This window comes from Mucor mucedo (genome assembly GCF_025094135.1).
Source record: "Mucor mucedo strain NRRL 3635 chromosome Unknown EV154scaffold_270, whole genome shotgun sequence".
NCBI classification, from domain to species: Eukaryota; Fungi; Mucoromycota; class Mucoromycetes; order Mucorales; family Mucoraceae; genus Mucor; species Mucor mucedo.
Genome location: NW_026252554.1, coordinates 1 through 13,777, shown reverse-complemented (window position 1 = coordinate 13,777; position 13,777 = coordinate 1). Strand labels below are relative to the sequence as shown.

Sequence of the window (13,777 nt, the reverse complement as noted above, 5' to 3'; positions counted from 1 at the left end):
ATTATCAGGGTCAAATACTCTAAAAATCTTGTTATAAACCTGCCAAAATTAACAGTGGTAAGACAGCCTCTATCGGATCGTAAACATTTTCTTGTCCATAAAAATGTCTTCTTGTACATCTTTATTTAAAAGTTTTACTCACTATGTTATGCTTTATTAAAAAAAAAGAGAAGGACAAAACCAGGTTTAGACAGGACTAACTGATTTAAATTCGTGATATTTACTTTTGAAACCATACATTTCTGTTCTTTGTTATCGAGGAAATGCCAAATTCTATGTTTGTCTGGATGATATTATGTAGTTGGCCATATTTATTTAAATTAGACGACGCTTTAGCAATTTTCGGCTTAATTGTCTTCTTCCGTGTCAATTGATGTACAAAGTTAGCATAAAAGTAAGCATTTTGTTTTTAAGATATTTATGCGTTTTACGACTAAATACAAAAAAATTTCGATGAATTACCGTGCACTGGTATCGAAACTAGCGATTTTTGTATTTAGATTGCCTGATATTATTATAACTTTTTGCCACCGACAATGATATCCCAATTTCACATCAGCAAATATGTCTTTTATGCTGCCTGTATCCGTCAAATCTCTCGTCACGCATGGCATGTTGAAATTTTTGGCGGCACGTCCTATTTAATCAATATGTTTTGCTTCAACTCTTCGTATCGAAATTAGCAACATGTTTATGAAAGTTTAATTTAAGTATTTATCATAAGTTTACAATTTTCTCAAAGTGCATACAAGCAAACCTAGTCCCAGTGTTTAATGACTCTCACTATCTATGCTCAGGAGATTATCATTGACCCTGTCAAATATATTTGTGCATATTTTAAACTGGTTAGAGTTATACACCAAAAGAGGTGAAAATTCAAATAAGTCCATACTTTACCAAATAATGTACTTTTTCGAAGTGGTTTCTTCATCTGTTTATATAATAAGCAATTTATGGTGCCGCATATTCAAGGTTGCTAATTTCACTTTTCTTTATAATAACCTATACCATAGTCTTTTTTTTTAAGCTTTAGAATTTCTATTTCAAGTGTCTCTAAAAGTAGGAGCATTGACACTTTAGCCTATGTTTTGTCAAAAGGAAGAGCCGAGCCCGCTCTGGTTTCTTTTGTGATTAATGTGCCACAAAAATATCAAAAATGGCATACTACTTTAAAAAGTAAAAATATATTCAATTAACAAATGTCCCAAAGTATAACAATGTTCGGAAATGTAAAAAAAGTTTCAATACACTAAAGACCAAAATGAAATTTGGCGTGGTATTTCAACCTTATTACAAGCCAGTAGACTTTTTTAGTATTATGTAAACTCTATTTTTTTATATTCTAAGTAATCTTTGTTTTAGATAATATGCAGTTACATTACTCTTTGCTTTACTAAAAATCGATGTCTGCTTTTGGAAAAAATCACGCTCACTTATAAAAATGAGGTGGGAAACCCATTACACAGAAGGGTTCCCTGCTCAAATATTTTATGAGCGCAGAGTTGCACAAAAATATCTGTGCGCCGTTTGTGCGTTATCATGCGATCATAGGGTTCCTTTGTACAAATTATTACTACTAACTGAAAACGTGGCCAGATCGCCAGAGATTGAAAAACAATCTCTTCCTTGTAACTTAGCTTAACTTGTACTACAGAACGACACTAGGGTTGTGTATATTATTATTATTCTTTTTGTTTTTATTTAGGAGATATCAATAAATCTATTGTAATTGAATATGTATAAAAAAAAAAGTGGCATAGTACATGGTATTGTGAAAGGGTAATAGACTAGCTAGTAAAGGGGGGTGTGAGAGAAAAATGGTTCATTTACAATAGAGGGTTAAGAGAAAAGGGCTGCTTTTTTATGGTTTTTCTTGAGAAATATTTCTGTTGGGTTAAACGCCATATTGTCTTTGGCGAAAAGAGCGGTTTTTCTTTCTTTTTTTTCTTTTTTTTTTTTTTTTTTTTTGGTCATGATTTTTAATTTTTCGAGATGGGGGGTTTTTTTTCTTTTTTGATAAATCTAACGTTTTGTGGAGCTTAATGATCTATAATAAACATGATATTAATTTTAATATCCTTTTTTCCTCTAAAACCATTACTTACGACTTGAACGACTACAGTCTGGACACCAACTTGTCTCAAAGTATCGTCGATGAATTAGACAATAGCTCTTTCCCCGACCTGAACAAACATTAGGTCCTGCTGTTTGATTTTTGGTTGATTTACTGTTTGATTTAGTAATGAATTGACAGAAGCGGATACCCATTTTATTATGTATGTCTGTGTTTATAATTAAGAATAATGCCGAGGCTAAAATAAAGTAGAAGAGAGGGAGAAAAGAAGCAAAAGATTTTAAAGGCTATTTATACAAAGGGAATTAAGTGGCTTTTTAAAAAAAAAAAGGGTAAGCTATATACACTTTCGATCTTTGGAAAACAGATGTTTCACATTCCACAAGCATATCATGGTGTGAAAGAAGGACAAAGTTCTTAGTTCCAAAAGTATTTTGAATAGAACACAAAATCACAAGCTTGATCATGGGAATAAAAAAATGCTGGCTGTAAATGTTTTGGTTTATTGAAGTTTACATTATGATAATTCACCTTTAAACAAATGTATATGTAAACTAAATATCTGGAATTGTAACGACCACTGGTCCCGACCCCCTGCGTTTAGTCTTCTTTTTTATATTTTAACCTCGCACTTGTACGTCGTTTTCTAAAAGAATACGACCCGTGATAATTATTGCATGTTACATTTATTTACAAACTCTGCCATGATTTCCATTACGATAGCCATTTAGTACTGACCCTGTGTTCACAAGAAATCTACTGGGTGAGCGGGAAAGATGATAAAATGTAAGTTCAAAAGTAAGGTAAAAATTATGTCTGTAATTAATTATAAATGGCTCGAGCGTTTTTTGTTTACATCTACTATTGTGCCTAGAGCTCACCATTCGATCATTTTGCAGGCATATTTTTTGTCGCTAAACACTCCGCCATTGTTTTACAGACAAAAGCTGGAGTACGCGGAGTTTGTCATGTTACAACAATATAAAGACTTAATCAATAGACACTGATTTCAAAGGGAAGAACTTACAGAAAGAACACATAATAATTTATACATCTCTTACAATACGTTACACTACTCAAAAATTTTGCAATCCTTTCAATTTACTACCACCTGAAAAACACCGCGCTTTAGCCTTTCTAAGCAGTCGTCCCATGATAACTGTTTTAATTTACCGTGGTATGGTTTCCGAGTTCGGGATCCATTTATGGTTGATACTGTTATAATTAGTTTTTTTTTTCTTCTTTTTTTTTTCGTAAATATGATTCCTATTGTTGCTTTCTTATTCTACTGTATACATCGTGGAACATGTGCCATTAATTTCATCACCTCATATTGTAAACACAAACAAAAAAAAAGTTGACTGAATAGTTACTGCTTCTTACTGTAACAGGCGTAAATAATAAAATATTTGTACTTCAAGCAATAGCAAAAAACTTATGAATATTTCACTATTTAAATATAGACGTGCTGTGTATAACGAACATCTATTTTATTATTACCGGTCCCAAGAAAGGAAAGCCCCTATTATTTTTGTGTGCTACATGATTGTGCACAAGTATCAGATATCACTTAAATTCCTTACATGGATCTTTTTGTCACTCACCTGATAGTTGATCTCAAATGTCGAGATAACTGAAAAAAACAGGAGATTTTTTTGTCCAGCAGACTTGATTTTCTATGTCGATCTACTTTTGGGTTATCTGTTGAAGATAGTCATCAGTGATGTCTATCTAAAAATTCCCATTTTCCCACCCCATATGATATTTTCCTTTTACTTTTTAATCCGTGCACTCGTTACATATGATTATGCAGATATGTGTGATCTGTCCCCTTTCAAGCCACCTTTAATAAGTGTCGCGGAGTATTATGTTACGGTTTACCATTGATATAATAGCAAGCGACGTAGCTATAATCAATAACAACAGTTGGTCACTAAAGTGCTTTTAGTCCCAAGAATTTTTCGAACTTTACCGAGATTATGTAAATATTACGAGATTCTCATAGAAGATACCATCTGATTGAGGCTTTCCATTTACCAATTATAGATTTTAAAATCAGTCCTTTTTATAAATTACTAATCCGTTGAAGTGAAATGCTGTGACAGGTGTGATTATATTACGTTAAGCTGTGCAAGTATATATGAACTTTTGGAAGCACTGCCGATATATTTACATGCGATAGAAGGTAAAGTGGCCTAGATCATTGTAATATGTATGTTATCAGAAAGAATCATGTTTGTTTGTTTAGATAAATAATTACGCCGTTGAGTATATCCTTGAGAGAATCAGCTGCCTAATTATTTTATCTGGAACATCCTCTATAAAATTGTCAAATTGAAGTTGATAGGATCCAGCAAAAAAACATGAACGCACAATCTAATCGTAGTCTCTTTTTCTACCAGACATTGTGCTTGTCAAGGGAAAAGCCTATTTGAACCACGTTTAAGGGTACAAAGTGGAAATTTTCACTCACATGAAAGTACCAAATCGAAGTTTTAATTCATATGATATCACACCTGTGACATACATGTTAATTTATGAGGCGAGATTTTTATTTTTCGTGCATTACTTAAGAAAATAAAAAATCCCATTCTTTCTTGGAAAAAAAGCGTGACCAGTGAATTAACAAACAAACAAACTTCATACTTTCTAAATCGGGTAATCATTTTTATGAAAATAGGATACCGTAAACTAATTACTTACCATCAGTATAGTAGGTAGTAATAAGTCTTCTGTTATGTCTGAATTTGTGTTTAACAATAAAGTAGGATGCATAAAACTTGTATTTGTTGATAAGAATCACCTTTAACGATTGGATCTTTAAGTTTTATTGCTATTTAATTGATGAATTAAGGCAGAAGATGAGATACGCCTTATTTTTTTTCTAGTAAGCAAATTTTTTCTTCCTTATATCTTTCAAATTTGCTATGTGGGATTGATACCAAACTACAGATCTTTTCCAAACAAACGTCGACACCAAGGGCGGGCATGTATCATATTTTCATTTATATAGCGTGTGTGAAGGAGAGAGACCTGACCTTTAATGAGCTGCCTTCTCTATGAACAAAAGAAACTTCTTATCGGACACAAAACCTTCCATCACCGCCCTTCCAAACTGCATGGATCTGACTTGACTTTCTTTTAGAGCTCCCATATGAATAACCTCTTTTTCCAAAGTAGATAACGACCTTATTGAGCCTCTTCCTTTGAACTTTAAGACAACATCCCTATATTTTAGGAGTCCAATAATCATATCGAGTTTGGGACATCGTTGCAGTACAAATCAAAAACATCGATCTCTGTTGTAACTCTTGAAGATATAATCTAGCAGTGCCATAATAAGTGAATACTATGTAATCCGACATTACTATCATATCCCTCTTTTCAGAGTTTGCTGTGAGGTTATTTGTATTGCTGATGCTCTTTTTTCTTCAACGAATTTTTGGATTACAGAGGCGATGGATGATCTTAATCAGTTCAAATAGATGTATGGAAGTTGATCATTTTGTACTAAAACTGTATCATCATTTGACATACATTATGTTGAAAATAGTCCAAAAGAAAAAAGGATAAAAGTGTGTTGACAGATATAAATTATCGAAACTAAAATTAAAGGTATATATTAAGAAGCAAAAGCTATAGACAAAATCTACAAGCGTTTCATTTTTACAAGCTAGAAATATAATACGTCGACATCTATTGGCGTGAAGACAACTGATAACAAGCAAAGGAAATATGGCCCGCCTCTACCCCTTGATATTAGCTCTAATACTAACCAAAAAACTATCACAGCTTTTGACGAGGGAAGCTTCTATTTCATGTGAAGAGAAATAGAGCTGAATGCCAACAAAACTAATTTTAAAAGCTCGTCAGAAATCCAAATAATCAAATATCAGTGTGTCCTGTCGATGAAGATCTAACAAGCCAAATCTATAGCAGAAGCAAAAAGAGGAATATTATTAATGTTATAGACAAGGAAGCAAAATGAAGAGTACACTCCGTATTGCGGTGTCAAATCATCACTTGAAATATTCTTTGGCTGATGCCTTTTTTTTTCTATAAAAATCAATTACAACCACCCGCTCTCGTATCAACGTCAATTTGAAGCCTAAAAAAACTAAACAACATCGTATGATTAATATAACAATTTTATATACATTTACATGTAAGTCGAAATCATAATTTGATTTATCCAAAAAAAAAAAAAAAAAAAAAAAAACTGTAATTGTAGACATATCATCAATGGTACATCAAAAATCCAGTCAAGGGATACAAATATTTAAAATGCAGTAACCGTTGTGTTAGCATGCAATGACAATTTCGCGCACATCCTGGCGGCTAGTATTATAATAACGCTTGAGACTATTTTATAATTATGAGAAAATTTTATAATCCCTTTAACCCAAGCCCTTATAAAGTGATCATGTTTGCATACAATCGGCCGCTGTATTTCAATTCAGTGACTTTAGGAGGACCATTCTGCCAATCTAAACTATCTTTATCCTGTGAGTACTCGCCTTTATATCCTAAATCGAGTTGATATTTTAAACTACCCTAATATTTATAGAGTAATTTGGATCTTCCAATTTCGTTTTTTTTTTTTTTTTAGGTGTGCCATATCGAATAAATATGTAGCCACTTGGCTCTTTTTTTTCTGTTAATTTAGTCTTTAAAAAATGTGTACGAATACGTCATTATGATAAATTGGTGATCTTTATAAATAAAATTGAGTCAGATCAGCTTTTATGGTGCAAACTTAAGGCATTATATTGGTTTTATGTCTCAGTTACGTAAACGATAATAGTATATATATGTTGATGGATCATGCACTTCATACGTATGACAGAAGCTGCTGTTATACGTTCCAGGGGAGAAAGAAACCCCGAGACCAATCATGAAGCTTTATATATTGAGTCACCGTTGACTTGAGTCCTTTGTGGTCGGATCTAGAAATTGACAGGCGAAGAACAGCACTGAGTCACCAGGTGGATTGGCAGAATTTAACTAAGATTAACCAATAGTATAAACCCATTCATTGAGTCAGGATAAATGCAAATATTGCTTTATAAAAAACTTAATGTACAACTATTCTTTTCTTTAACTTGTTCTTACATTTTTTTTTCTATACATATAACTTTCTTTTTGTTAAATACCCTCCCACTTAAACAAATATTTTATCAAGAAATTATCTAAATATGTCACGTACTCTCTATGATAAAGTTTGGGATGATCATGTCATTGATCAACAAGAAGATGGTACATGCTTAATTTATATCGATAGACATCTCGTACATGAGGTTACTAGTCCTCAAGCCTTTGAAGGTCTTCGTAACGCTGGTCGTCCCGTTCGTCGTCCTGACTGCACTCTTGCTACTGTCGATCATAACATTCCCACGAGTACACGTAAAAACTTTAAAAATATTACAACTTTTATCAAGGAAGCCGATTCAAGAACTCAGTGTGAAACTCTTGAACAAAATATCGAAGCTTTCGGTCTTACTTACTTTGGTATGGAGGATAGCCGTCAAGGTATTGTACATGTGATTGGTCCTGAGCAAGGTTTTACCCTTCCCGCAACTACCGTTGTTTGTGGTGATTCTCACACCTCTACTCACGGTGCATTCGGTGCTCTTGCTTTTGGTATTGGAACTTCTGAGGTTGAGCACGTACTTGCTACTCAAACCCTTCTTCAAAAGAAGTCAAAAAACATGAGAGTCCGCGTTCAGGGTGAAGCTCTTCCCGGTGTCACGTCTAAAGACATTGTGCTTCATATTATTGGTATTATTGGAACTGCTGGTGGAACTGGTTGCGTTATTGAATTCTGTGGTGATACTATTGCTGCTCTCTCAATGGAGTCTAGAATGTCGATCTGTAATATGTCAATTGAAGCCGGTGCTCGTGCTGGTATGGTTGCTCCAGATGATATCACATTTGAGTATCTCCGTGGTAAACCTCTTGCTCCTAAAGGCGAAGATTGGGATAACGCTGTCAATTACTGGAGATCACTTTCGTCCGATCCTGATGCCAAGTACGATATCAATGTTGAGATAAATGCAAGTGACATTGCTCCTACTCTTACTTGGGGTACTAGTCCTCAAGATGTAGTTGCCATTACTGGTTCCACTCCTGATCCTGCAAAAATTGATGATCCTATCCGTCGCTCTGCTGTTGAGCGTGCTCTTGATTATATTGGTATTGCTCCTAATACTCCTATGGAAGGTGTTAAGGTTGATAAGGTATTTATCGGTAGCTGTACCAATTCTCGTATTGAGGATCTTCGTGCTGCTGCGGCTGTTGTTAAGGGTAAGCGTGCTGCTGAATGGGTCTATGCTATGGTTGTTCCTGGCTCAGGTTTGGTTAAGCGTCAGGCTGAGCGCGAAGGTTTAGATAAGATTTTCACAGATGCTGGTTTCGATTGGAGAGAAGCTGGTTGCTCAATGTGTCTTGGTATGAACCCTGATCAACTCAAGCCTGGGGAGCGATGTGCCTCTACTTCTAATCGTAATTTTGAAGGTCGACAAGGTGCTGGTGGTCGTACCCATCTTGTGAGTCCCGCTATGGCTGCTGCTGCCGGTATTAAAGGTTGTCTTACTGATGTTCGTAATATGGAAATTTCTGATATTCCCGGTACACCAAAGCAAAGTCCACGCCAGGAAGTTCAGGCCGAATTTGAAACTGAAGACGAAAAATCTCCTTCTGTTGCCACACCTATGATTGCCACTGGTGCAGCTGCTGGTATGCCCAAATTTACTACTCTCAAGGGTTATGCCGCACCCCTCGAAATTTCCAACGTGGATACTGATATGATTATTCCTAAGCAATTTCTCAAGACTATTAAGCGTACTGGCCTTGGTAGTGCACTTTTCTACGCTCTTCGTTTTGACTCTGCCACTGGTGAGGAAAATCCTGACTTTGTTCTCAACCAGGAACCCTATCGTCAAGCTCATATTTTGGTCTGTACCGGTCCTAATTTTGGTTGCGGTAGCTCTCGTGAACATGCTCCTTGGGCTTTTAATGACTTTGGTATTCGCTGTATTCTCGCTCCAAGCTTTGCTGATATTTTCTACAACAATTGTTTCAAAAATGGTATGCTTCCTATCGTTCTTCCTCAAGATCAGCTTGAAGCTATTGCTGCAGAGGCTAAGAAGGGATGTGAGGTTGAGGTTGACCTTATTAACCAAGTTGTCCGTTATCCCGGTGGTGAACTTCCTTTCGAAGTTGAAGCTTTCCGTAAGCACTGTCTCGTAAATGGTTTTGATGATATCGGATTGACAATGCAAAAGGCCGACAAAATTGCTGAATTTGAAATTAAGCGTACCAGAACATGGCCCTGGTTGGATGGCAAAGGTTATAAGGGTAAAGCCACCAAGGTAACCGTCAATGGTGGACAGAAAAAGGCCAAGCTTGATTGGTAAATAATAAATTTGTAGAAATACTCCTTTTTCCCTTCTTTTTTTCTATCTTCTCTGTATAATATCACTTTGCACAAAGTCTCTCATAATATATTTCATAATCTCCATTGTCTCATAGTCTATCTTTTAACTTTTATAATAAAATTCAACACTATTACATAATTTTTACTTTCTATATACTTCCGTTTAACTATGTACTTTTAGATTCTATTATATAATGTTTTGATTTGAGATAGACGATGTATTAAAGTATTGTGTCAAATCATTTCCGAATTGTTTATTACATTTATCAATGTGAAACGCGAGTTGTGAAACAGCAAGACCGGCTGTTCAATGTAAATATGCCAAGAAAAGCAAGTTCAAGTATAGAACCTTAAATGATATTTATGAGAATGATAAACAAATTGTGGAAATGGGGCTTGATGTTATTTTACACACAAAAAAAGAGTGGGGTCTTTTTTTTTATTTATTTAAGGTAATGTTGGACAGAGGTATACAGATTATAATTTTTTTTTACATCATGAACAGTGACAGATTTATAGTGTCTGTTATAAGTTGAAGGAATAGACACTTTACTCAGTTTGCCAAAGAGAATGGGCAACAGAAGGCTGCCATGTGGGGTTAGTGGTATGATCTTGAAGACACACATAGACTTGACCGTGGTACTTAACACGATCACCGGCAGCATAGGTGCCAACAGGGTCCCACTTCTCGGCACTTTCGTCATCATCATCGTTGGAAGAGCTGCTGTTGCGACGCTCGTAGCTATGATCACCATCACATTCCTCACCATCATGTTCATGACGACGGCTCTCTCTTTCACAGTCCTCTTCTTCGTTGGCTTCTTCTTCGTTGGCTTCTTCCTCGTTGGCTTCTTCTTCTAATCTTTCAGCCTTTTCCCTTTCAAAGCGCTCACGCTCTTGCTCAAACTCCTCGCGTTCTTGTTGAAGTTTCTCCTCTTCTTCGCGTCTGGCAGCATCTTCCTCTTCTTGGAGACGTTGTGCTTCCTCTTCTTGGAGACGTTGAGCCTCTTCTTCTTCTTGTTGATCGTCATAAAGCTTCTTGGCAAGGAAACCAGCACCAATTGCAAGACCAACACCAAGGAGACCTCCAGCAACTGTCACGCCAGTAGCTTTCTTCTCAGAAGACTTCATACGAGCACAATGACCATCGTGGACGTAACTTTGACCTTGAACAGGCTCACAGTTAAAGTCAGGAGTACGAGAGTTAGGGAATCCTTGAGCAGCTAACTGCAAATTAACAAAACCAGCACGTTCACCCTTAGTATCAAAGAGTTCGAAGAGACCATTTAAGTATGCTCCTTCAGCATAAACGACCTGGTTAATGGGAATAGCAGCAAAACCAATGACTTCATCAACGGAAGACTCCTCATCGAGAATTTCAACAAAGAGATCAGGTTCTCCATTTAAAGGTACGGTAAAGGTTTGGTCCCAAGTAGGGGTCTCGCCAGCGTTCTTGTGAGTGAATGTTTTTAAGAAGCTATCCTTATCTTCATAGTTCAATGCAAATTGGAAGAAAGGATCTTGCTTGCCAAACGTTTGGACAGAAATAAGTTCAGTGGCGGAGCGGACATGAATAGAAAGAGAGGTTTCGGATTCGCTGAGCATATTGATTCAAGAAAAAATATATAAAATTATACAGAAACTCTAAATGCCCAAGATTACAGACCTTATTTATATAAATTTTAAGACGATCTTTTCAAAACCCGACATTTTTATTTCATTTCTAAAATAAGCTCAATTCCCGCACATCTTTTTGCTCGTGTTCACGTGTAACTTTCCCAACAGGTAACTGCTAGTGAAACCTCCCAGCGCGTAATTCTTTAGATGTACTTCAAGAAGTTTTTTAACTCATGTCAACACCTGCATGGCATCTTTTATTTACATTATGCAGTAAAAAAAACAGTAAAGATGACTTATATACACTTGGAACTAATTTTTATTTTTGAAATCTAAGCAGGTGACATCACGCTCTATGTGCCCTAGCAGTTTGTTAAATGGCATATTTTATTTTGATTTATTTGAATATTAAGTCTTTGCCTTATTCAATAATCGAAGCATCTGATCCATTGAAATGCCGTAAAATAACGATACGCGTACTTTTATATTTTCTTAATTTAAATTGCCAAAAAAAACTGATAATAGGGCAATGTCTTAATAGGATTTCACCCGGTACCTTTATGAAAGAGCAAAATTGAAAGTGGGTTTTGTGTCACATTTCGGAAGATGTTTTAAATTTAGAAATAATTTGCCCTGAATAACCAAGAATTCCTTTGCGTCTTGTCTTTTCGAATCATCCGGCCAAGGTGGCGCTAATTTTATACGTCGCACTTGTATTGGCTTCTTGCTCAGGAACAACATTTCTGATGAGCAAATACAAAGCTCAGACATTTTACGTGGTTTCGCCAACCTTCTGCACAGAGATTTGGATACATATTATCAACAATAAGATATGCCGATAATTCATTATAGGTGCTTTATAAATATCTAAAAGCCAGTAAGATTGAATGTATTCGGAGTCAAGAAAGTTTAAAAGTCAATGGTTTACCAATGATAGCTTTAAATAGCTTAGCCCAGTCCATATTTTAAGCTATTAGTGGCTGGGTGGATATTCAAGGGGAAAATTCCCTTCTTATGATTGTGGCGGAATTGTAACTCCACGGTCGGGGGAAAAAAGAGGGACGGGAATAATCCGAGTGTAAAGTCTGTCCAAGGGGTAAATGATAACCACAGTTATCTATCCGATTTTTTTCAAATGAACTGCAACTATATGAGGATATACGGAAAGCAGTTGAAATAAAAAAGTTGTTAATGCCTTCTTGTAATACAAAATTACTTTATTCATATCAACTAAACTAAATTTAGTGCATAAATCAGAGTAGTATTACACCTAAAAAATTGTCTCTTCAATATAAGAATGACCAAAAATATCGAGCTTTAAAGACTCGAAATATTCCATGGGTGCGTAGTAAATACAGTGAGAACACTGAGAACAGTACTGATAATTTACCAGGGACTAGTCAGACCCCTCAAACTAGAAGTTGTTTTCTCGACTCGTCAACAAATTCCAATCATTATCTTGTCATTCAGATATATCGTCAATGATATCTTCAGTACAAATTGAAGTATTCCCGTCAAGTATAATTTTATTAAGTTCCCGGTTGAGAAAGCTCCATGCGGAAATCAAAAGTATAAATTGAATAGAAACTTAAAAAAAGTGTTTTATCAATCTACGAGTCCAATGATAAAAAAATCGAATTTAGGTATTTTTGAGTTTCTATCACGCAGTCGATCATGGCACTACTGCCTGATATAAGTATCTCGTTTTCACTTGGTCTGTTCCAATACAAATTACTTAGACCTTCTATATAATTTAGAGCATCTTGCTCGAGTATTTAGCTTCATGGGGTTGGTTTTTGCCCCTTTCGTTTGCATAAGATTTATTTTAGTTTTTAGTGTTTCGTTGTTTTGACTAGCATTTGGCCGCTTGAAATACGGAATTATAAAATAAACAATAAAAAAATCATCATCTGATCAATTTAAATAAATTTATTGGTAAGAATGACAGTCATTTATAATTTCACGTACATCTTGCATAATATGTGTACTTTTAAATTGCAAAAAAAAAGCAGGTCATCAAACTTTGTATATTATTAAAACAAAGTTTATGTTTACGTAATTAAATTTGGGGGCAAGTCATAATACAGACGTACACAAACGCATGTTTGCAAATGATGTGCAGTAATACTGGTGTGTCAAAAATAAAGTTATCGGCATTATTTCCATAAACATCACTCATTTGCTTATTAACAAATATTTACATCGAATCTCGTATGTGAAAATTATAACAATATATAATATTTATATGTTCTACGGTTTTCATTATGAATTAGCTCGCATTACTCTCTACCGTCATTTAAAAGAGGGTAGCTATTTTCAAAAATCAAAGCATATCGCTATTATAATCAGATGTTTAAATTTAGTTTAAATAGACTAGAATATATCTACAAAGATGATAAAAATTATAAGAAAGCAGACATAATTGCTGTGGATATTCATCTTTTACAAGCTTTTACATTATATTTTGCAGATTTGGATAAAATTTGAAAAGCAAATATATAAGTACAATGAATACCCCATAATATATGTTATGAGCACATGTTCATTTAGAAGGGAAAAGTAAACCTTTGCAATGAAATAGAAGATTATGATATTTGGCTTCACGAATTAATTTTTTAAAACGAGGAGCAAAACGTTAACAAGGTATCTTG

At 35.0% G+C, this 13,777-nt stretch overlaps 3 protein-coding genes across 3 annotated transcripts; 1 reads left to right on the top strand and 2 right to left on the bottom strand.

The window, feature by feature from the left end:
* Positions 1–1,928: 1,928 nt before the first annotated feature.
* EV154DRAFT_533032 (uncharacterized protein) lies at positions 1,929–2,333 on the bottom strand. The gene is made up of 2 exons (XM_051603957.1): positions 2,106–2,333; positions 1,929–2,047 (listed from the first exon to the last, which is right to left on the bottom strand). Exons 1-2 carry the CDS (start codon positions 2,266–2,268, stop codon positions 2,040–2,042), a joined length of 171 nt encoding a protein of 56 aa, XP_051450249.1. The 5' UTR covers positions 2,269–2,333; the 3' UTR covers positions 1,929–2,039.
* A 4,845-nt stretch (positions 2,334–7,178) lies between these two features.
* Positions 7,179–9,648, top strand: EV154DRAFT_533024 (putative alpha-isopropylmalate isomerase). The gene has a single exon (XM_051603956.1). It carries the CDS (start codon positions 7,270–7,272, stop codon positions 9,487–9,489), a length of 2,220 nt encoding a protein of 739 aa, XP_051450248.1. The 5' UTR covers positions 7,179–7,269; the 3' UTR covers positions 9,490–9,648.
* Positions 9,649–9,911: 263 nt separating this feature from the next.
* Positions 9,912–10,868, bottom strand: EV154DRAFT_533022 (uncharacterized protein). The gene has a single exon (XM_051603955.1). The coding sequence runs from the start codon at positions 10,638–10,640 to the stop codon at positions 10,059–10,061; it is 582 nt and encodes a 193-aa protein (XP_051450247.1). The 5' UTR covers positions 10,641–10,868; the 3' UTR covers positions 9,912–10,058.
* Positions 10,869–13,777: the final 2,909 nt, after the last annotated feature.

Bases quoted from the DNA above. Each gene is read 5' to 3' on its own strand.
- EV154DRAFT_533032 (XM_051603957.1), bottom strand. From the start codon at position 2,268: ATGGGTATCCGCTTCTGTCAATTCATTACTAAATCAAACAGTAAATCA.
- EV154DRAFT_533024 (XM_051603956.1), top strand. From the start codon at position 7,270: ATGTCACGTACTCTCTATGATAAAGTTTGGGATGATCATGTCATTGAT.
- EV154DRAFT_533022 (XM_051603955.1), bottom strand. From the start codon at position 10,640: ATGAAGTCTTCTGAGAAGAAAGCTACTGGCGTGACAGTTGCTGGAGGT.